Source organism: Gopherus evgoodei, chromosome 2 (assembly GCF_007399415.2).
Source record: "Gopherus evgoodei ecotype Sinaloan lineage chromosome 2, rGopEvg1_v1.p, whole genome shotgun sequence".
NCBI classification, from domain to species: Eukaryota; Metazoa; Chordata; order Testudines; family Testudinidae; genus Gopherus; species Gopherus evgoodei.
Window position 1 is genome coordinate 235,718,866 of NC_044323.1, and position 23,588 is coordinate 235,742,453.

Consider the following 23,588-nt stretch of genomic DNA (forward strand, 5'->3'; position numbering starts at 1 on the left):
CACCTCTTCTTCAAGTTGACAAGCCACTGTGGAAAGGCCCTCCACCATGTCTCATGCCCTCTCTCTGTCTCTGGTTGTGGAAATGGTCATTGCATTACAAGTGCCAACAGATGGCACAAGTCATTGTCCTGAGCTGGATCCAGGTCTTGGCACCAGCTGGAACAGAGGTTATGGATAGAAGTGAGGAGCATCCAGAGCTCAAAGTGCTTTAGTTTACCTAGTTGGCAGGCTAAGAACACTTCTGCACAGAGGTGCAGAAAGGACAAACAAGATCTCCCACCATACACGGTGAAAGAATTCACAGAGTGGTGCAGCTTAATGCAGTGTGTAGAACCATGGGATATACCCCACTTCACACACCATTTATAGTTGACAGAATGTTCTTCTGTATCTATGCTTTTCTATACTTCCTTTTCTTCTACTCACCAGTGGTCATTTTACTACTGGGGTAGAGCACCATTTCCTTTATCACAAACTATGGATTAGTGACTTCATTGAGAACAGAACTGGCTTCTGTAACAGCACACAGAATGGATGACAGCTTCTTATTCTGAATATTTATTATGTTTACTAATTTCCTAATTTAATTTTCCAATTTGCACATTTTTATAAACATATGTGGTTCGCAGACATTTTTTTTTACAAAATGGTAGTTTTTCTTTTATGTTCAGAGGCTACCTTAGACTTACAAGCTTTTAGTGATAATATATTGGAAGTAGGAAAGAGAAAAGAAGAGGTGACTAAAGAAGAAAACTGATCTAGGGTTGCCACAGTTGCAGTCAGCTGTGTCTCTTCAGCTGGCACGCCACAAGTATAGGATATGGACCAGTTGGTTTGGCATTCTCTATGAGGGCTCTCCTGTTTTGGAACTCACTCCCCCCAGGATGGATTTGGAGCTAGCCTATGGTAACCTATGAATACTGTATGTTGGCCTGGCTATTGATCTGTTTATTGTATGACAATATTAATTTAATTCAACAAGAGTTTGTCTGTAAAAACAGGCTGGAGGAAAAGAGAGTGCCAGTTTTCAGCAAACATTTAAGATTTGTTAAAGGACAATGCCAGGGTTATTAGCTCTGATGATTTTGCCTGCAGCCAATCTATAAATTTGGTTTTGACCGGCCCAGAAAAAGGCCTGTGAACACAGAAGAACAAAAGAACTCTGGCAGGATTAAAAAAGAGAGGGCAGTAGTTGTTTTGGGGCACCACACTGTGACTCAGGACCCTACTGGGGGTGTCTGAAGAGGCTAGGCCTGCCCTCTGTCAGGGGATGGCAAGACTTTAGGTAAGATGGACATGTGTGTCGACTGTTTGTTTTAAAATTCTTTTTTTCTCTAATGCTTTATTCCTACTGCTAGACTAAACAATGCTTTTGTTTTAATAAGGCTGTTTGGTCATAATACACACCACTGGTTACAGATGCCTGAAGGGAAGAACTGCAGATGCCTATGCTCAGTGGAACCTGATGGGTAGAAAAAACTTGATACACTTGATACACAAGTCCTGGTCTAAGATTGGGAGAACTGTGAAATTCCATCATGGGAGAGGTAAAGGCATGAGGCCTAAAAGCAGAAAGGGGACAGAGGTTCAGCTAGACCTGTAACCACAACACCCCCATTTCTTCATAATAACCAAAGTTGATTGACTTTCACAGTGCAATATAAGGGCAGTTTGTTTTTCCCAGCTCGGAAGGAATGGGAAGGTTCAGGTAGGCAGTCTTAAAGATCTCAAGTATGTTCTTTATTGTTGGGTTATTGCTGGTTGCCATGGATATGCTGAATACTAGTTGGTGGCCTGTTACAGGCTTGGTCTTGTTGGTGTCACTAAGCATAACCCTACGTAACTCGAGAGGGTGGAAGGCCACAAGAGTATGGAGCCTTCCTGGTTTTAGGCCTCAGCAGACAAGAGTCCCTCCATGTTTGAACTTTAATCGACCTAAAAGGCCAGGTGTAACAGCTGTTATCAGTTGCAACAGTTCTAACGGGTCTAAAGCAGAAATAATGAAGCTGTGCACCTTTAGCAGAAGGACAAGATAACTTGCAGAAGGAAAACTTACTAACGAGCTGCTGCGGCCAAGATTACTTAATGCACCTGCGCTTACGGAATTGCTACAGGGGGAGGAGGAGGAGGGAGGGGAAACGGGGGATTGCTAGTCAGTGAGAAAAGTTCTCATGGATATAAAGGAACAGACTGCTTGTTTTAGGTGTGCTTGATCTGAGTCAATCTCCCTGCACCGCTTTGAGATCTCAAATAAACTTGGTTTGCTTCTCCACCCTGGTGTGTTTATTGGCGCGGCACACCAGGCGACGGACCCCCCCGCTGTTGCTTGGCCTCAGGCAGTTATCTGCCGGCAACAGTTCTTGGCGCCCAACGTGGGGCATTGAGGCTAAAATTAGCCTTGCCTGGATCCCTTCTGGTGGTCGATGGATTGCGGCGACGACCGACGCCCAGTGCGCACCGGTGACTTCACCGGGGGCCTCGGCGGAGACGCAGTTCGACTGACCCCAGAGGGCACAACGGTGCAACGCGCTCGAGTAGTGGAGAAGCAGTTGAGGGCGACGGTGAGGAACCGGTCCCTTGGATAAGGTAGGAACAGTCCAGTGGTCTGGATTTTTGCCTGTTATGACCTGGGGACGCCCAGTGTCACCCTAGGATATGGGGCAGGGACAGAGTACAGGCAGGGCATGGTGTACACCCTTAGAATGCATTCTAGCGAATTGGGAAGTGCTTGGATCAGATCCACTAACTAAAAGCAAACTAAAAAGTTCTGTATAGTAGACTGGCCTCAATATCAACTAGAGGACCAGAAAGGTGGCCACCGGAAGGATCACTTAATTATAACACGATCCTCCAATTACTCCTGTTTTGTCAGCAAATGGGTAGCTTCTGAAGCTGTGTGTATGGAGAGCTCTTGTAAAAATACCCCACTGTAGCTCCAGTTCCTCCTTCTGTCTGGCAGAGTGCAAGGATCCAAAAGCAGGTTAGGGATAGTGCAGGGACAAAGGAGGGACCTGTCTAGAAAAGGGAGACCCTATGTCCTAGTGCACTCTCTCCCTGTTGTAGCTAAAAAGCAAGATCAGATGCAGAATGGTACTGGGGGCCAGTGTAAATGACTGTTACCGGAAGACGCCCAGAGTACCCTGTGAAGCAAAAGCTCGTGACCAGGACTACTCTAACGCAAGCCCGGTAACTAGTGGATCTTTAGGAGGTCCGACCCATGGTGGGCTGACTTGGCCTGGCATCGTCCGGTGAGGAAGCTGCCTGGGTCTAGGAGTGTGTGTACCCATCTTCCCTTTCCCTTTCCTTTCCGTGTGGGCTACTGACAGTCTGATCATCTCACTGGATGCAATCAGAGTAAGCGGCGCCGTCTCCGAGAGACTAGCCGACGCTCTTTGCTGAAGGGAGGTGTAGGAGGGTCGTGGCCATCCTCGTTAGCCTCTCCTGTGTGAGTACCCTGTAGGGAAAAATCCTTAGTTTATGAGCCGCTAGCGTGGACAGGGCACCCTCCCTGTGTGTGTAAGTGGAAAATGGGTGGGGGGCAGTCTAAACATTCCACCTCACCCCCTAGGATACCCCAGCATATTACATGTACGTACATTATGGTTCAACAACCTGCAGGTATTTAGAGAATTGGAATATTTACACGCGTGAAAATCCATCTAAACAATGCCCAGTAGAAGGTACTTCAATCTAGATAAGATCATACATCTAAGAGGAGCGTTTAATCACCAAAAAGCCCTGACACAGGGTGAGCAAATTTGTCTATTGAGGAAAGGAACGGGTTAATTTAAAAATCATCTTGGCCTAGGGATGGAAGTGGGGGGGGGTTGCTCTGCGTTCAGGGTCAGGAATCGGCGCGGACTGTGCTTGGTGCAGGGAGGAACTGCTTTCGGCCCCAGCTGGCTGTGAAGGAAAAAATATAGACAGAGGCGAACCAAAGGCAATACAAGTTACAGAACTAAGATTACATTTGCAAAGCTTAACTGTCCAGTAAGATCCAACAGTGTGCCTTTGTGACCCCGGAGCCAGTGTGGCTTGGTGACACTGAAGAAGCCACAGGCAGCCGACCTGGACTGGAATCTCTGAAAGAGACGCTGCAGAAGATTCCAGGGTGCAAGAGAACAGCCCTCCAAAGAACGGAAGCAAGTTAGAAATTCTGGACAAGCTGTATACAGGATAATCTCCAGTCCACCTCTCCCCCCTTCTCTGAACATTATACACAGAAGTGGCCAGTCTGGACGTATGTGTGTGGGTATGAAAGGGGCTTGGGGCATTAATGTTTTCCTGAGTGATGAGGGAGCGTTCCCAACACTCTCCGTTGTTGTTTTATTATTTTATTAATGGAGCTTTAAAATACAGTTATATGGTGTGTTTTCTTTATCTTCCCCCAACGATCCTGTAGTGTCAGCCTGATCACCTGACATGAGGGATAGATTGGTAACAGAAATTTGTCACAGTTTGGTGAGCAATTAAGAAGGGGGGGGAGCCCTGCAGAATTTACACCATCTATTTGTTTTACCCTTGTTATTTTGTGTTTGCTTTGCTTGGTACTGTTGGTGTTATATGTTGAGAACTGCATGAGTAAAAGTGAGTCCTAATAGGATAAGAAAACGCTATCTGGTTCTGGTTCTGTTCTGTTTAACCGGTTACTGTTGTTTTCCTGCTCTGTTCATTTGGGCGTTAGGAGTGTGGGCAGAACTGAACCTCTTGTTCGTAATTCCTCGGAGTGGAAGCCATGTGTGCGAGAAAGTTCTGAGGTTGAATGGAGATCCTTCTGTCCCGTCCCCTGTAGCGGTCAGTGTATAGAAGTGGGAAAGTCTGGCTTAGACTGTAATTCCCTCTGCGTAATTCTCTTTTCTGTTTAAGTGTCAAACAGATGAATGAGTCTCTGGGTAAACCCTCTAAGAATAGTCCTTTAAATTATATGTTAAGTAAATGGCCTTTGCCCAATGGGCCATGTGTTTTTGTCCAGGTGGCAAGCCTCATGAAGGAGGACTCGGGTAGTCTTGTGAGTAAGAATGTTTAAGGGAAGAGACCAGGAGGGGTGGGGGCTAGATGAGAAGCCCACCCTCCTAGCTAAACTGGTAGTGGAACAAGTTGGTGCCCATGGAAGGGACGGTTCAGCAACAAAAGCAGGATCGGGCCCAGGCAGGCAGGCAACAGAGAGAGAGAGAGAGAGAGATTGGAAAGCAGGTTGGAAAACTTTAAGGGTGCAGTGGAAGGAAGGAGTAAGTAAGTGTAAGCATGGAGATTTCAAATACCTAGGACTTACTTGGAATGGTGATTGAAGTTGATAAAAGTGGCTGTTGGGAGACAAGCAAGTGATTTAAGGGAGAGTAAGAAGTTAACTCTGTAGTTGCTGAACGAAACAGCAGTTGAACTTTGTAAAAATGCTAAAGAAAAAAAGTTTTTGGTGTCTGTGAAATGTTTGTAAATAAATTCAGGCAAAGAAGTTATTGGATTGCAATCATTTGGTTTGGCTATGAACAATTTAGTTGAATTAGCTGAAGAATGTATACAGTGTTATGTAATTGAAAACCTGGGCTGCCTATGAAACAAATACAAGAAACTATGGGGTAATTCCTCTGTTTTGCCTGAAGCCAACAAGAGTATTTGTATATTTCAAGTGATGATTGTCTGCCCAGAAGGGGTGGGTAGACCTCTCTTTTTTGTCTTTCAGATAATCAGAAAAAACTGATGCCAGCTGAACAGCATTCAACATATCATGCATTTACTGGCACAACAGGAATCATGTTTTGTGTTCTATGTTCTGTCCTGTGGTGTTTGTCTTGTGGCCGTAATTTTTGTGTTTAATATTTTTATAGGATAGTCTAGTTAAAATCAAACAAAAAGGTTAAATTAAAATGCAGATATTTGTTTTGTTCAACTTGGAATACAAAGTGTTTAGATAAATCAGGAGAATGTAATATACTAAAGTCTAATGCATTTCCTTAAGTAAGGAAAAGAAACTTTCATTGGCCAAACTGTTAATTGCAAAAATTGTTGTTAAAATTTGCATACCAACAGTCTTTGAAAGCAAAGACATGAAAAGTTAACCCACTCCCCATATTGTACATGGGATCTTTCTGGCTACCTCAGATTTCTAGCCAGAGGGCTGGGGATGGTGGAAGGCTATTGGACTAGAGGTTGTATTGAGTGAACTCCTCAAAGTGGGTGTGCTTGTCCTGGCTTGCTGCTCCAAAGCTCTGTAATAAGGTTATTTTAGTAAAAGGGTGTGTGTGGCATATATTAAATAATAAGACTAATTACTGTATAATGACAATGTTTATGTCTTCATTGTTGGGAAAAAGGTGTATAAGTAAAAAGTGGAAGTTTCCTTTGCAGGTTAAAAGAAGCCAAGAAGGGAAGAAGGACAAAGAACAGAATGAATTAACTGAAAAAAAAAAATTAGCTAGCAAGCTCAGGCTATAGATAAGACACTGACTCCATTCAAGGACACTGCTCACAGTTAAGACTTGGCTAACAACTAGGAAAAGGAGGGCTTGAATTTGCCCACACAGCTATGAGATCTGAAAAACATTGCCAGGCACTAATGAAATGTGTTAAGTTTCTTTTCTCACAGGTAAAGAAGGGCTACCCAAAGACCCTAGCAGCCCTGCCACTCCTTGGAACCAGGAGACAGGATTGATGTAAAGGTCCACCGACAAAAGACTGCCTTGGCTCCATGCTGGAAAGGCCCTTATTAAGTCCTGCTACCTACCAACACCACTGTGAAGTGCCAAAGACTGACTGCTTGGACCCAAGATTCTCACTGCAAAAAGACCCCTCCACATCGGGAGAATTCTCCTACTGATGATTAGCCTATTTCACCTTCTAGCTCCACTGTGCCTTCTGGACAGTAGGGAAAAAGTACAAGGATGCTGCACCACGACTGTTTCGGGAAAGAAGAAGGAACACTCAGAAATTGGCAAAGTCCAGGAATTCCTGACTAGAAAGGACATTAAGAACTGACCCTGGTGAAGAAACAAAGAATTATACACTGGTGGGAGGACATTTGTGGGACCCATGTTTGGGAATGTGGTATTAATTGGGTTTTGGGGTTTATTCTACAGGCTGCGCCCTGTGTTTTGGATAAATCCTTCAGCATATATATCTCTCTCTAATTGGATTTTAAATAACAAGTACCCAAAGAGTTTGTTCTGCTACTAGAAATTTTACCCGTATTGAAACCATTTCAGTGACTAATAATGTATGCTATTAATGGAAATGCCTTTTGACAGTACCTGAGAATAGTTAAATAACAGGTGTATTATAGTACTACACCAAGAAAAGATGGTATTAAATATAACTGAGGCTGGGAAGGCATTGCAATGGGATCTAATATGTTTAGGAATTCGCGATTTCCTAAATGACCAGCTGATGGCCATTCGGAGTGATCTTGAGTACCAGACTTGGCCCACTGCCCTTACAGACGCATCAGGAATACCATCTGATCTGTGATCATGGAGACATACTTGGACACTTCCTGGGTGGAAGTGTGGCTTCCCAGGGCTGGGTGTGCGCCCTTATAGGGGATGAATGCTGTACTTATGTCCCAGAAAGCGCACAGGATATTAACAAGCACATCCTGTCAGCCAAACAGGCTTTTGAACAGTGGAAGGCCCAGGAAAGGAAACCTACTCTTTCTGATTCCCTCTGGGGCTGGTTACTCAACCTGGGAGAACTAGGGGAAGGTATTGTTCACCTCCTGCTCACTGGTGTGGTGTTGTGTATCATTACTCTTCTCTTGCTTGCTTGCTGTAAAGCACTCCAGCTCCCTAGAGCTTAATCACATGTTATCCTTTAAATGTGAGAACACTCAGCCAAAAGTTTGTTGAGTATTCTCAAAGGAGGGAGTTGTTGGTGTCACTAAGCATAACCCTACGTAACTCGAGAGGGTGGAAGGCCACAAGAGTATGGAGCCTTCCTGGTTTTAGGCCTCAGCAGACAAGAGTCCCTCCATGTTTGAACTTTAATCGACCTAAAAGGCCAGGTGTAACAGCTGTTATCAGTTGCAACAGTTCTAACGGGTCTAAAGCAGAAATAATGAAGCTTGTGCACCTTTAGCAGAAGGACAAGATAACTTGCAGAAGGAAAACTTACTAACGAGCTGCTGCGGCCAAGATTACTTAATGCACCTGCGCTTACGGAATTGCTACAGGGGGAGGAGGAGGAGGGAGGGGAAACGGGGGATTGCTAGTCAGTGAGAAAAGTTCTCATGGATATAAAGGAACAGACTGCTTGTTTTAGGTGTGCTTGATCTGAGTCAATCTCCCTGCACCGCTTTGAGATCTCAAATAAACTTGGTTTGCTTCTCCACCCTGGTGTGTTTATTGGCGCGGCACACCAGGCGACGGACCCCCCCGCTGTTGCTTGGCCTCAGGCAGTTATCTGCCGGCAACAGTCTAATTTTTGATTGTGTGTTTAAGAATTGTCAATGAATACCTAGATCACTAATTTTTAACTGGTGGGTATATCAAAATAAACATATATCAAAGAAGTAATATTCTTTTTGTTTGACAATGAATTTCTCAGTGTTTAAATAATATTACTTATTGAGTATCCTTTTAATAGAAAAAAAAACAATTTTTATCATAGATTGGAGAAACAGTCTGGCTTCTAACTTGTTAAAAATGTCCCTCATACCTAATTGCAGGTAAGATGATTCCTAGCCAACAGTTTTCCATTTCATTTAACATATTTTAAATTTTCAGCCTTAACTTTTACACTGTAGTGGATGTGAGACTAGAGCAGTAATTTTATTGTAAAAGTATTTGCACAATTCTGGTTGTCATGCCTAAAAATTGACCTTCCTTTGAAGTGGTCCCACAGAAGTCTTATCTTGAGGATTCCAGTGTTGTATTTTATTTGGAATTTATTGGGTGGACTTAATGTCACACTGCATTGCCTAATATTTATTGTATTCCTCATTACAAATAAATCTATATATCTAGAGCAGGGGTAGGCAACCTATGGCACAAGTGCTAAAGGCGGCACTCACACTGCCCGGGTTCTGGTCACTGGTCTGGGGGGCCCTGCACTTTAATTTACTTTTAAATGAAGCTTCTTAAACATTTTAAAAATCTTATTTACTTTACATACAACAATAGTTTAGTTATATAGTATAGACTTATAGAAAGAGACCTTCTAAAAACATTAAAATGTATTACTGGCACTCAAAACCTTAAATTAGAGTGAATAAATGAAGACTTGGCACACCAATTCTGAAAGGTTGCCAACCCCTGATCTAGAGTATCAGCCCTATCCTGAAAAAGTGAACAAAGCCCAAGTAAAAGTTTGTACATAGGAAAATGCACTGCAATACAGTGGGGCTGGGGAAAGGAATCATTGCATGGTTGTCTACTGCAGAATATAGGGAGAAATGCAGACCACTGCTGCTTTTGTATGTGTGTTTTTACCCATATGGATTTATTCTGACCACACCTCTATTTTGAACAGTATTTATGACAAGAATGGTTTATTACAAAAAAAGCCAAGAGCACTGTTTTTCCTTACACGTGCTCCCAAAGTCTCTCACATTTCTACAGAAGAAGTGCATTACTTTATTCTCTTCCAAATTATCCTGTGGAGTGGCACTGCAGATGAAACAACTGTATTGCACAGGCAGCAAAGACTAATCTTCTCTGGATTCTCTGCTGCTTTGCTTCTCTTACTCCGTGCCACATAGCAGATATTTACCAATTTCTGCCCTTTCAAAACTACATGTATGTAGCTTCAAGACATGGCCTCAAAACAGGAGGTAGCATAAGTGTACACATTTGTGTACAATGGGACACATAGCAGGTGAGATGTTAGGTGATACAGCATGATACTATACCCAGAGCCCCCCTCCACACTAAATATGTTAAAAAAAATAAATTATATCACGGGACTCCTCAAGATAAGATCATGTACATGGGGCCACTTCCAAGACATGTTAATTTTTAGGTATGAAAACCTTGATCATGAGATGTGAGATCCCTCATACTAATAATAGATTCTTTTCTAGGTTTTTTGTTCTTTAGTCTTCCTTCTTCAAAAATTAGAACTACAATCATTAATATCCTTTACTTTAAGTTCTTTAGTGTAGAGGTTGTTTTCTAAGTCTCATGCAATCCTTTTAAATAAAAAATTATTATTCTTTGTTTATTTGCCAAAGTTTGTTTTCTTACTTTTGATCTTTCAGTTGGCTTCTCTGCCACTAATTTCTGTTTGTTCTCTCAGTAGGCAGTCTGACCCTTCTATCACCTAATTACCCCTCATTATTGTTTCCCTTTCATCTTCCCCTGTATCTATTGGGTTTTCAGTTATTTCATCTCCTGCTAAAATTGTTCTTTTTTCCAACAGCCAAAAGAATCTGACTAATTCCACTCCATTCAGTACATAATATTACTCATATTTAATCCAGATCTTTTACACCACCACTAATTAGGCATTTCCTCTGAGCCTGTTCCTTAATCTTCTTAATAAAGACTGAAGAGAGAAAACAAACCCCAAACATATTAGTTGGCACTTTCATGCTGCATATTCCCACTATGGAGTGTAATCTTTTTTCTTTCAGTTTTTAAACTCAGGATATACATACAAGTATTTTACTTACTGACATTTTTTAAATAGCTCTCAGCAGGTCACCATCCAAAGAGGATTTTTCAAAGAGAGACACATCCATAAGTGTTAAGAAGTAACACCCAGAAGACTGTCTTATAGCAAACTTTTGTGTATCTTTCAATAGACAACTAAGCAGGGTAGGGACAGTCTTTTGTAGATTGAGACCTTGATACCAGGTAATAGATGGGATTTTACATAAACATACATAGAGTAAAAAGAAAATATGTAGATTTCAGCAACTTTGAGTGACAATATTATGATGACATGTTTTATGTTGAGTGTCTTCTCGGGGTGAGGGTCTGTGTTCATCAGCTGTTTGCACACATTACACTGACTGGGCCAGCTCCTCAGCTGATGTAAATTGACGCAGCTCCACTGAAGCCAATAGACCTACACCAGTTTGCACCAGCTGAGGCACTGGAACATGCTGGTGACATGCAAAAAATGAGTGTTTCCTCCCTCCTTTTAAAATTTTTACATTAATTTTAGTGTTTGTATAGGGTGGTGGCCTGACAGCCCTGGAGACTTGAAGTATTCTGTCCTCAAAAAAGGTACACCATGAGCCAGCTTCCCTGTATTGTCCTGCCAATGGGCCTCAAAACTGACCTGGAAGAATCAACTTGGGGGGTGAGAAAGTAGTTAGTTCTTCAGGCACAATCCATCCTTGGCCTCTTTTCAAAGACAAGCAGCAAGGTGTCAATTAGTACCAACTGTGGGGGTGGATTCACTGTAATTGAGTAGGACTGGATCCACCAATTCACCAAACAGACAGGAGGATGGTAATAATTGTTGTGTACTTCCAAACTGGGCTACTAAGAGCAAAAAGCAATTTTGAAAATGAAGCTTCTTCTGACACCTAGCCATGTCTACGCTGGGGATTAGTCGGCTTAACTATGGCATTTGTGGGTGTGAATTTTTCCTAACTTTTAAGTGGCATAAATACAGGCCTAAAATACAGCCAAGGTTTTAATAGAAAATATCAAAACATTCTCAGGAACTACTCTTTAACTCAAAAAGTCATTTACATCTTGTTATATATATATAGTTTTGAACAGGCTTTTTCATGAAGTTCTAATGTATAGCACATTTTTCACAATTTTTCAGTCTTGCCAGGTATCCTGAGCACCCTCTGATCACTTTGATTTCACTAGGAGTTGAGTACACTCCACACCTCACAGGATCAACCCAGAGCAGAAAGGGCATCATTAAAGCAGAGACCATCTTTTTGTGGTGTGTTTGTACAGGGCCTCTCAGACTGGGGTCTTGGGTTAGGGCTCCTAGGCACTGTGGTAATAATAATATATTATTAATATCAGTAGTGGCTCCGCCTTGCAAATGACCCGCAGGAATATCTTGCAGCAAACTGAGGAGAACTTTTTTTTTCAGTATGAAGAAAATAAGTTCTTGCAGTATCAGGGATCTTTAGGTGTCTGTCCAAACCAGTTGGACTCGTAGGTTTACATAGTTTACGAGATAGACATCGAGAACATGCTGGCTGCTATCAGCAACTGTATCATTTGCCAAGTATTGCAGTTACACAGTTATGTAAAAGTCATTATACAGTACATGTTGTACAAAGAGACATCTCATTTGTCTGTGAATGAATCTGCGTAAGTATGTGGGGAAGTTCACATATTTGTAAGAGATTCATGATTTAAATTGGTTACCAAGGGCTAGCATTTATTATAGCTTTAAGATGCTACTGTCAGACAGTATTCTTTTCCTTTTTGAAATGGATGAAAAGAAATGGAGGAGAGAAACAGCATGATATGGCAAATTTCACCTCATAAGATATATTCAAATACAGAATGCTTTTCTGACAGTTTCTGAGGAACAAGGTCAAATATAATTCTAATTCTCCTACCACAATAGCATGAATTCCACTGAATTAACCCTTAGGCTGTCTCCCAGGAGAATAACAGTATGTCATTTTTGACAATACTTAGCTCTGTAAATATAATAATTTATTTCAAACTAGATGACTTATCCCTCAGAAAAACAAAAGATATACTGACTTGCATGTATTAAAACTAAGCAATTTTGGTCAGTTGAGCACAGACAAATATTCTACTCTTAGCTTTTGTTGTTTTTGTCCCTTTTAACTCAAAACCAGCCAAACCAAATTTTTGGAAACTAGAAAAAAAAATCAATAACGATATCAATCACTTGGACTATGGCAAATCATGGAACTTTTCAACCTGAAGATATTATTTTTGTCAAAGTTATGACAATTTAAAAAAAGAAGTCATATAGACTATAGCACTGTTTGATAGATCTTACAGGTATACAGTATTTTGATGAAATATAAAAATTCTGATTAAAATTTATACCTGCCCAAACTGTCTCTCTGTATACCTCTTCAGACACAAATTGATATTCTGTGCAGAAGTGATAATAGCGTTTGATTAATTTTTTGTTTTTAAAAGTATAAAAACAACAATCTGAGTGATACTCAGAGAAGTACTTGTATACAAAATAATATGACATTTCAGAAAGAATGGCCCATAGTCTGCACCAAAGGAAAAAGCACCCACATTCACACTCATAACTACATCTTTTCAGACTAGACTACCTATTGGCTAAGGTAAAGTATATACTCCTAACAGCCTTGAGATAGGTTAGAATAATTTAGTGTTATGGGTGTGCTTTGCACCATATCTTCTTTAATTAAAAAAAAAAGGGCTGGAAAGAGTATCTTTAAACCTTAAATGCACAGGATGGACATTACAAATAAGCTGTGCATCTAATTTCTTTGTTGCAGTGGGAGGACTTTCTTTGTCATGTGTAATGAATGCATTGTCTGCATGGCTTGAGAGTATGACAGAATTTTTTCAATTACCATTTGAATATATTAATTATGAATGCATTCCCTAATGTCTTAATTCAAGGGCAGATTCTTCTGTGGTTGACTCAGCCATTTACCCAGGGGATAGTTGAAATGAACTGCAAACTGAAGACAGCTAGATTTTCCTGCCTGTTCACTCCGTTCCTGCCAATCCAGGGTAATTAGCAAGGGACCCATGGGGTTAAAGATTCACCTGTTCCCTGAAGAAAAGGTAGTTGAAGTGCCTCTGCCCCAAGAACTTTTTCTTTTTCCAGCAATGAGGTAGGGGTGTCATCTCACTACTTTCTAGTCTGGGCGGCTCCAGGCACCAGCACAGCAAGCACGTGCCTGGGACAGCAAGCCACAGGGGCGGCCTGCCGGTCGCTGTGAGAGTGGCACATGGTCCTGCGGCTTCAGCGGCAATTTGGTGGTGGGTACAAAGGCGTGGGATGGGCAGATCCTGACTGCTGTGCTTGGGGCGACAAAAAACATAGAGCTGCTCCTGTTTCTAGTGACTGAAGTCAGGGGAGATCCCCCAATTTGTAAGTATTTAAAATAAATAATAATTTATTAGAAAAAGACTGGTAGTTAAATCAGGCCCAGAATCTATCCATCTGTTCTTTTCATTTGCAAAAGAGGTTAGCTCCAGCCCCAAGGATGTAGAATTTCAAACTTTAAAATTTCAGCTGCAATCTTATGGCAACAGGTACATTCAGCTACAGAGTACAGAAGGTGGGGAACTCATTTACAAGCTACCGTCTGTGGATCTTTTCTTCTCATGGCTGACTAACTTCTTGCCAGGATATACTGGCAGCATTGATGACTTTGTGGTGCTAGTGTGGCATGAAAGTTTGTGGATATAATCAACTGGACTGGGAATAAGGCTGCACACTGATTTCTTCTTGTATAGCTGATCTGAAGAAAGCAATTAAGTCTCCATGGGTCTTACACTTTTATCTTCCATGAACATGAAAATTTAATATAAATACATTGACTATAACAAATGTTCTACATTTTTCAGTGAATCTGAAGATTTTTAAACCGAAAGATGATACGCAACTTGTGCTAATTTACCAGATGGGTTTTTTCAAAAAGGGTAAAAAGTTTGGGATTCTTTAGTCATATTTTAAATGTTAGTTTTTTACCTAATTTGCATTGTCTTAATTAAATGACTCTGATGACTCTTTGTTCTAGTCTGGTATAATATTTACAGTTAGGTGGATTTTATATTTTGAAAAGCATCAATATTATTTATTTAGCTTTCTGTTGAATTGCCCTATTTTCCACAGCAGTTGGGTAATGATAGAACCACAAGTATGAGGTATTATTCTGGTGCTTTTCTGTCACTTAAGAACTAAAGGAACATGATAACATCTAGCTTTCAGTAGTAAAAGTCAACAACATTAAATCATATGGCTGGCAAACATTTTTCATAATAGAATTTGATTGTTGTATTAAAATAAAACTGGAAATTAAAAAATCTTCTGACAAAGCTATATAAGTGGCAAGGCGAATGCACATAAACATTACAGATACTCTTACACAAGATAAGCAGTACTTTATTCCAGAATTGGTGTAATTGATTTCAGTGGGACCTAGAGAATAAGCTACTACTCAACATGAGTAAAACAGAATCTGACCCTTAATTATTAGCCTCTCAGTTACGATGGAATTTCTAAGGTAATTATTAAAAATCACTTGGATAAATAAAAGTAAACAAAAAAATGTGTTGAGGCATGGTCAGTTGGCCCACAGACCACTGGCCAGATTTTGATTTTAGCTATTCTGATGCAAATCCAGAATAACTCCATTTACTTCAGTATTGACCTAGCTGTTTCTCTCCTCTTAAACAATATAAAGAAGTTGGAAATCTGGAATCAGTGATTTTATTCCAGATTTACACTGGTATGACTGAAAACAGAATCTGAATCCTATTCATACTGCTGGTTCTGGCAGTTAGGAATGTGTCTTAAGTCATAAATATGACATTCAGATTGTGTGGTCATTGGCTTCTATTTTAAAATCTGATAACTCTTAAACTTATTTTGAAAATATGTTTCTATATAATTCCTCTCCCCTTCTACCTGAAGCATTAGCTTCAGTGCTTTTCATAAACTCTTTCTACATTGTGTAGATACAGTATATTTAATTCACTGCCATTGCATTTTACAGACAAATATGTGTTATGTATATTTCTCAGTAAAAACACTTGTCTGGAGACTATATACTGGTCAAGATTATTTGGACTCTCTAAAGCCTATATTTGACTTAGTTCAATGTTATGATATAGGCTCCCATTCGTTGCAAATTCTTTTGCTGAGAAGGATGTCTTTGAGAAACTTAGGAGTGTCTCCTACGTATCAATTAGTTTCTACATTTTTTAAAAAATATTATTGAAAGTTATAAGACAGCAGAATTGGGAAGAAATGCCACTGAAAATCATGGCTAATTAATATTTTCAGTTTCAAAATCTGTGTAGTTATTCTGTTAGTCAACAAAATTGTCACTTCTGGATTTCACAACATCGCCATATAGGACATTGTTGACCACAAGATTAATAATAGCAGAATGCTACCATTGACATATTTGATGCTATCTTGGATGATAAAATATTCTCAGCAAAACATGCACAGCAAAGTAAAATCAATGTTTCCAAAGCTGGTTATCAGTCAAGTTATCTTGTACATGATAGAATGCTAGTAAAAATAATAAATAAAAAGGGGACAGCTGTAAGTAATTACTGAGTAAGGTTAAATATTCAGCCAGCTTACATTTGTGAGTCAAAAAAGAACATCAGTCTAATTTCAAGTAGTCAATACTGAATTTATTCTTCAAGGTAAAATCTTCTATTTATAATAAACTTTTGATGATTCATCATAAAGTATCATATTATCCGTTCGTAATTTAGCACATATATCCTGGATTTTGCTAGTGACTCTCTCTTCAAATATTCTATATGCATTTTAGTGCTCCTGAAATCCCTGTGAGCATGAAAGGATTGATAGGCAGTGAAGTCAGTGTAATTCTACTGTGCAGGGGGAGCAAGATGCAGGGACCCACATAGGAAGTGTCCACTCTCTGAGCACCACAGAGTTGTGTTTTGTGGGGTCTCCTCTATCTCCATCATAATGGTGATGTGAATAGTTGGCCAGTGGTTCTGTGACTAGAATAATCCACTGACCAATCTCTCCTATGTATGTGGTGCAACAGTTTCTAAGGTTGCTGCAGATTTGAGGGGAGAAGTGTTACTTCCCACCTTGATCCTTGAAACTCCCAGCTGCAGGCTATGTATTTGGGCTGCTCACATGCAGCTTCCAGGATGTAGCCACAGTAGTATAAAATAGACTGCTCTTGACATCAAACATTTTTAAATGTCAAAGCTTCTTAGACAAATGTTAAAATGTTTGCAATTTTTTTTTTAATTTTGCAAAGAGGTCAGCTGGATTTTCAATTTTAGACAAAATTATTTAGAGAAGAAAGACTACTTTTTTTCAAGAGAATTCAATTCATCTTTCACTACTCTTCAGACCAGATGCTGTAGAGTTAAGACAGATGTTTCAGGGGGAACCATGACAGCATAACTCATATGGAATCATATTTTATCCCAAATAGTTCATTTGGACATATAGCGTACCTGCTATGTTTTCTGTGCTACCCCTGCTCTATAGATTATTTCATCTGAACTTGCTCACTATGACAAAGTTCTAATGAAAACCATGCACATCTCTAAAATTCCACATTTGACCAATTAGCTTTTTAGATGCAGAATTAAGGAGAATATTTATTAAGGGCTCAGTTGTGAAACCTGCTGTGTGTGTGTGTAGGGTAGTTAGCGGGTGTAAGGAGACCCATTACTTCCCTAAGTGGGAGCTACCCTCATTGCCAGAGCCCGTGCGATCATGTGACAGGGCATTCTGATGAATTGCCTCAGAGTAAACCTAAGGGCAAAGCTATGCTTAATTGATAGAATGATATGGGCTGAGGGCCCAAAAGGTTAATTAGCTCAGAAGAGGCACAGGAAGGAAGCATGGAGTGAGGAGACAGAGACAGGCAGGTTTTTGAGAGTCAGAGCCAGGAGAGCTTTCTCAGGAGGGAGTTACTGTCTGTCTCCTCCCTCCTTGGCTGAGTGAGCTAAGGTGGTGGGGTAACACTGTCAATAAATTGCACAAGGTGTTTCACCAGAAGAAGACCTCAGAGCAGCCTGTGGCTAGAATACAGACTGTAATGGGATGATGCCCTGTCATATTGGGGGCTTGTCTGGGAGTATAGCTGGCACAAGGGTTCAGTGGCCAGGACCCTGGAGGAGACTGCAGTGGCTGGTGGAACAGTAAGAGGAAGTTGCCCGCAGTCATGCCACCTGGAGAGGCAGGTGTTGCTCACCTGGCAGAAGCAGCAGCAAAAGCACCTGCAGGACTTTGTACTAGGACAAGTGAATGTGCAGCAGCAGTCACTACAAAGGGCAGTGAGTCTTGATCGGGGGACAGAAATGGTAATGGGGCACAGGGATGGGGCTTCTCTAAGATGGGCCCTGTGGATGACCCCAACTCATTGCTGGGAAGGTGTGTAGAGAAGAAGCAGAAAGAGCTCATGACAGGTACTTGTACCCTTACTTTTTACCAGTGTGGGCAGCAGGGACATGCAAAAAGAGGCTGTCCAATGTGCAGTGTGGTTTTGCCAGGTTCTGTGGTTGGGCTGGGACTTGTTGGCAGGGGACAGAATGGAAACTGTCTACCATTTCTGTGAGGATGGGGAGGAAGCACTGAAGGGGCCTGGTAGACATGAAATCAGCTTGCTCTGTAGTCTGGCAGCAGTTGGTAAAAACTCACTAGATGATTCCAGTTGTAAATGTGAACATTGCATGTGTCCATAGGGATTTAAAAGTGCTGCCTTATGACAGAGGTACCCTTGGAAGTCTGGGGGATGTTCACTTTGGAAACAGGTAGGAGTAGGAGATAAGTTATTCCTTACCATTGTGTTTGGCAGTGACAGCAGGCCCTTCCTTTGGGGAAAACAAGTGGTTGTTGGCGTGCCCCAAGAGGGGAAAAATATCACCATGATGTGAGAAAGTGATACCCTAGGAGAAAGGAAGAGACAAAACAGAAGTAGCTGCCTCTAGACAAAAAGACACAAGCCAAGATGAAAAGGAAAACAAGGTACTGTAGAAGGTTTTACATTGTATTAGATAGGAGAATAAAAGCCAGGACATAAGGGGAGATTCCTTGAGGGTGTGTGGAAGGATGTAGGCCCAGTGGATAAAGATAACCTGGATTTGTTAATGGTGGTTGAGTGGCCATCCTCTCTTCTCCACTGGTGCACCAAGGGGAAAAAGCTCAGGTGCATTTTGGAGGGTTAGGAGAACCAGGAACCCAGAGTAATCAGGTGCCCATGATGTGAGGACCTGAAACAGAATTTTGGAGGCAACCTCCATCCACTACGAGTGACTTCTGCAGGTAGAGAATGGACGGACCCTATCAGGAGGGCCTGGATGATCAACCTGGAGATGGAAGGAGAACCCTGAAAGGAAGCACCTCCAGTAAGGAAGGGAGAGCATTGGGTAAGAAAAATCTTTGTCAGGTAAGATGGGGGCGAGATGGGTGACAGAGTGCAGGGCAACAGCACCTGTACCAGCATTTGGATCACCAATGAACTTGGCATGGAGTAAATCTGAGGGACGAACCTGTGCCTAATTTATAGATTGGGATGGGCTGAGGAGAACCTACAAGGTAAATTCTCTCAGAAAGTACAAAAGAGACAGGAAGGAAGTGCTCAAGGGGGAAAGAGAGAAACTGGCAGGTTTCTGAGTCAGAGCCAGGAGAGATCTCTTGAGGGAAGATACCTTCTGTCCCCCTGTCTTTAGTGAGTTAAGCACTGTATGCTTGCCAATACTGAGCTGCACAAGTTTGCAATGGCTGTGGGGAAGATACTCTAAATAAATTTAATGAGGTGTTTGACCAGAAGAAGATCTCTGAGCAGTTTATGTCTAGCAAAGAGATAGGAGCAGGACTATGCTCTCTCATGTGTGGTAGTTGTTTTGTGGGTGCTATTCCCTTTCTATGCAGTTAGATGAGGGATGGGCAGGGAGTGAGCAGTGCCTTGGTTTTTGTCCCCAACTCATTGGCCAGTTGTCTCAGCAAAAAGACTGGTGAAGATTAATTCCTCCCTGAAGGAAGAGAAATGCAGGAGCCCGATTACAACTCTGACTCTCAGTCTGGTTCCTCCCGGGCTCCTGGATGGCTCAGCTAGATGCTAATCCTTACTTGGAGTGCGTGGTAAGATTACAAGCTACCACTAATGTTGCCTCTTCCTGATTGTGTGGCTTGTTCCCTTCCTCTCTTCCACCCTACTCTCAAATGTCATTAGTAGATGAACATTGTGAGCTGAATCTTGAATAACTCCGCAGCTGATCAGCACCATGACTAACTGGGTGGACTCTGTGCTTTTAGCATCACCATCAAGGAGCCATGCACAGCAAGGGGCTGTTACCGTATTTTCCAAAATGGTTTGTGATCAAGGCAAGGTTATAAATGGAAAGATATATATATATAGATATATATACACACATACACACATACTTCCTGAGTGCTTCTGTGCTTTGGACTCTAATTAAATCAGCACAGAAGCTTGATTTAATCAAACAAGTCTGAGTTAATGTGAATGCTTTTTAGGAAGCAACTGTTCATAATAAAAATAATGAAAGTGAATTTTAACGTGCAAAAATGCATCTCATGTAATTTAGATCTTGAATTGGATGATTCTTCTAATGGAAAAATCCCAAACATAACTCAGTCTACTACAAAAAGGCAAAATTAAGACTAAGTAAAGAGATTCTGTGTCACATTATAGTAATTGAATTGCAGAAAGCTAAATCTAAAATGTCTAAGCCAAAATCAAGTATATTTTAAGTAGCTTGACCTAAACATGAAAGGAAAAACAAAACAAAACCATAAACCAACAAGGAAAGTTGCTTCCAGTCATAGAAGTGACTTTTGTGTATGTATGTATTTTAAAGTGTGTGTGTATATATATAAAACAGCTATATAATAATAATAATACATATATATTGCAAAGTTACACACTGAAAATAAACATCTTTCTCATTAATGATATTTTATCCTTAAAAGTTATACAGTACTAGATTCTGCCATCCTTACTTCATAAGGATGAAATCAATAGAACTAATCACTGAAGATGGTTTTTATTCCACACGAGTAAGGGTGCCAGAATGCAGCTTCAAGTAATTTATTTGACTTTGAGTTCTGTAGATATTTTTTTATATAACACCATAGGTATCTGTGATACCGTACAGACAAACAAGTGACTTTCTCTGCTCCAAGGAGTTTAATAACTAAATGCGATAGATCAAGGGATGACATTACAAAGAGGGGTTGGGGAGGCGCATGGGAGGAATGCTTCATATGTCTGTAGATTTTATTAACAAATGTGATTTAATTAACACTTCATGACAAATTTAAATTCAAAACAAAAGTACTAAAACATATAAAATGTTAAAGATATAGCAACAAAAATATTATTTTGAAAATACCAAAAAACCTCTGTGCTTTCAGCATTGTTCTTTCAAATACTGTGCTTCTTCACTAGAAACCTGTCAGCTGCAAAGCTTCCACATTTTAGGTCCCTTTCAGTTAAAAATACATTATCAGTCTTTAAAACATGTGAAAACCTTGAATAGTCATGTAGCCACTCACTGTAAGTACCTAGAAATAAGAACTTTAATTTGTTTGTTTTAGATTAAGGGCCAAATCCTCAGCTGGTGCAAAATGGTGTAACTTCATTTCCTACAGTTATGTACAGAAGCTGATGATCTTGTCCAAGTCCACAGTCACTGCAAATTATTTTGTTATACATCCATACAGTGGAATATTATATCTATTAATTGTTCTATTATAATTCTTTATTACAGGGAATGCTACTTTTAAAACGTATATTTATACATGATAATATGCTGGTCTCTCTATATAAGAATATCTAACTCTGAATATTTAAAAGAAAACTAGGAGTCAAATTCTGGCACTACGTGAAAGAAATGGCCTCTAAAGTGCAGACACATATGGTGAAGAAATCACACTGTTTCCTGCCTGTAGTCTGGCCAGCAACAACCATGGATCACATGTAAATTATTCCTACCTGGGATACGGGGCATTATGTAGAAGGGCCAGTGCTGGGTTAGGGGACATAAGTGCATGAACGTATGAACTATACTGATCTATAGACCCCTCTCTGGAGCGTTCATTTGTGGTTCCTGCTGATGCTGTGATTTATGGGAGAATGGAAGGAACTGGGTAGCCAATTGTGCCCCGTAGTTCTGGGTGTGGGTTTCCTTGCAGTCTGCAGTGTGTGGAACCTGCCAGAATTTGGCTCGAAAACTGTATTTAGGACTGGATCTTTCTCCAACTGAAGTCAGTGGCAAAAATTTCACTATTTCAATAGTCTAGAATCAAGACCTTAGTATACATCCCTAATAAAGACAGAGTATTTAGCTGTGAACAAACCACTGATGTGATATATTAACTTAGTAGGACTTTTGCAGTGCAGAAGTTGAAAAGATTTTCACCTCCCAACCCTCCAAGGTAGAATAATTACCACATTTTCAACTGTGAGCTACAGTTTTTAAATGTCAGATTTAGAATTGCAATGACTTGACAGTGTCTATTTAATAAACACCTGAAGTAAAACATTAGCTAAGTTCTGGATCCCAAATATAACTCTCAATGACACTTCTTTAGCAAATGCATAGTTATATTTTTAACTGCTAGCATAGTCTCTGTACAAGTGGGTTTGATCAGAGTCTCAGGAAGTAAAAATCCAAAATGGCCAGTGTCACGCAGCTCAAATGCAAATGCATAGGGGATGCCATTTTTGTAGGCCCAGTCCATAGAACTACCAGAGCTCACATCTGGAGAAGGAAAAAAAAGTATCATGATTTGTTTGTCCTGTTGAAAGAAATATACTATTATCATAATATTGTACTTCAGACTCTTAGTGAGTACTTACAACTCAGGGCCTTATCCTCCAAGGTGCTGAGCACCCTCATCTCCCAGAGAAGTTCATAGGCATCCAATATCTCATGGAAGGGACTTAGCATCATATATGATCAGGCCCGCAGTTAACATGGGAAAAATCTAATAATTATCTTTTATGTAAAAAGACTTTCACACCAGGAAAGTTTTTCTCTCCATTCTCTTTCTCCTACCTCATTTACTGAACCCCTATCATGTGCTCACTGCTGTACAGCGCTTCAAGGACGATGCTGTCCCTGTCCCCAGATGATTACAATCTAAGGCCTCAGCCCTGCAAAAGTGTCCATCTATGCAGACCCTTTCTTTGCATGGTCCAATTGACTTCAATTGGACTCTTCATGTATGTAACAACATGTTACAGGATCAGGGCCTAAGAAGACAAAGTAGACTAAGTTTTTCCTTTAATTTTTTTTTTCAAAAATCATTTCCATCCCTTCTCTATTTTCCGTGGTTTGCTTAGTGCATAATAACATTTGCAGGGATGGTGGTTAACACTGATAAACCTCACAGAAGAACTGTGTTCCTCATATTTTTTCCTTGCCTCTATATTTTAATTATCATATATACTTAGATAAAGATTATCTTTTATAGCCTATTTTCTTCGACATGATCCTAACCGTTAAGTCCCACTGCTATACTTGTGACGTGGCAAAAGACTGTATGGTTATAACACAAGCTTATCACTCCGCTGAAGGACTAAGCACAAAGAGAAAGTGAGTTGTGAGGAAAGTTGAAAAATGCTTTACTGAGCACATTTGTATCAGTAGCAGAGGAAATACAGAAAACTATCTTGCTATGTTTATAAAATGCCGTTTTAAACCTGTCCTAACTGAGCAAATTCAGTCTTAAAATGGTTATCAAATCACAGAGTCCTAGTGAAAAGTTTATAGGGTGTTGTAGAAAACTATTGAACTTTTCCCTTATTAACCTCCCAAGAGAGCTCAGCTGACAAACATAGTTAGCTAAAACCCAAGCGTTAAAGATCCTTTGCCCTTGGGAGAAGAATAAGCATTTGAATTCAATATTTTTTTTAAAGATGATTTCCAAATACAGGTGTGCTTTCTATTATTTATTCTCAATGAGAAACTGGGATATTCCAAATCCAGTTTTTAAAAAGA

The 23,588-nt window shown here is 40.5% G+C and overlaps 1 protein-coding gene across 1 annotated transcript in view; it reads right to left on the reverse strand.

Annotated features, from left to right (window-relative positions):
* Positions 1–22,072: 22,072 nt before the first annotated feature.
* CPA6 (carboxypeptidase A6) overlaps positions 22,073–23,588 on the reverse strand; it is a 121,229-nt gene continuing 119,713 nt past the window's right edge. Inside the window, exon 11 of the mRNA XM_030553241.1 lies at positions 22,073–22,346. Within this exon, the coding sequence (XP_030409101.1) occupies positions 22,159–22,346 (188 nt within the window). The 3' untranslated portion in view covers positions 22,073–22,158. The remainder of the gene's footprint in view (positions 22,347–23,588) is intronic.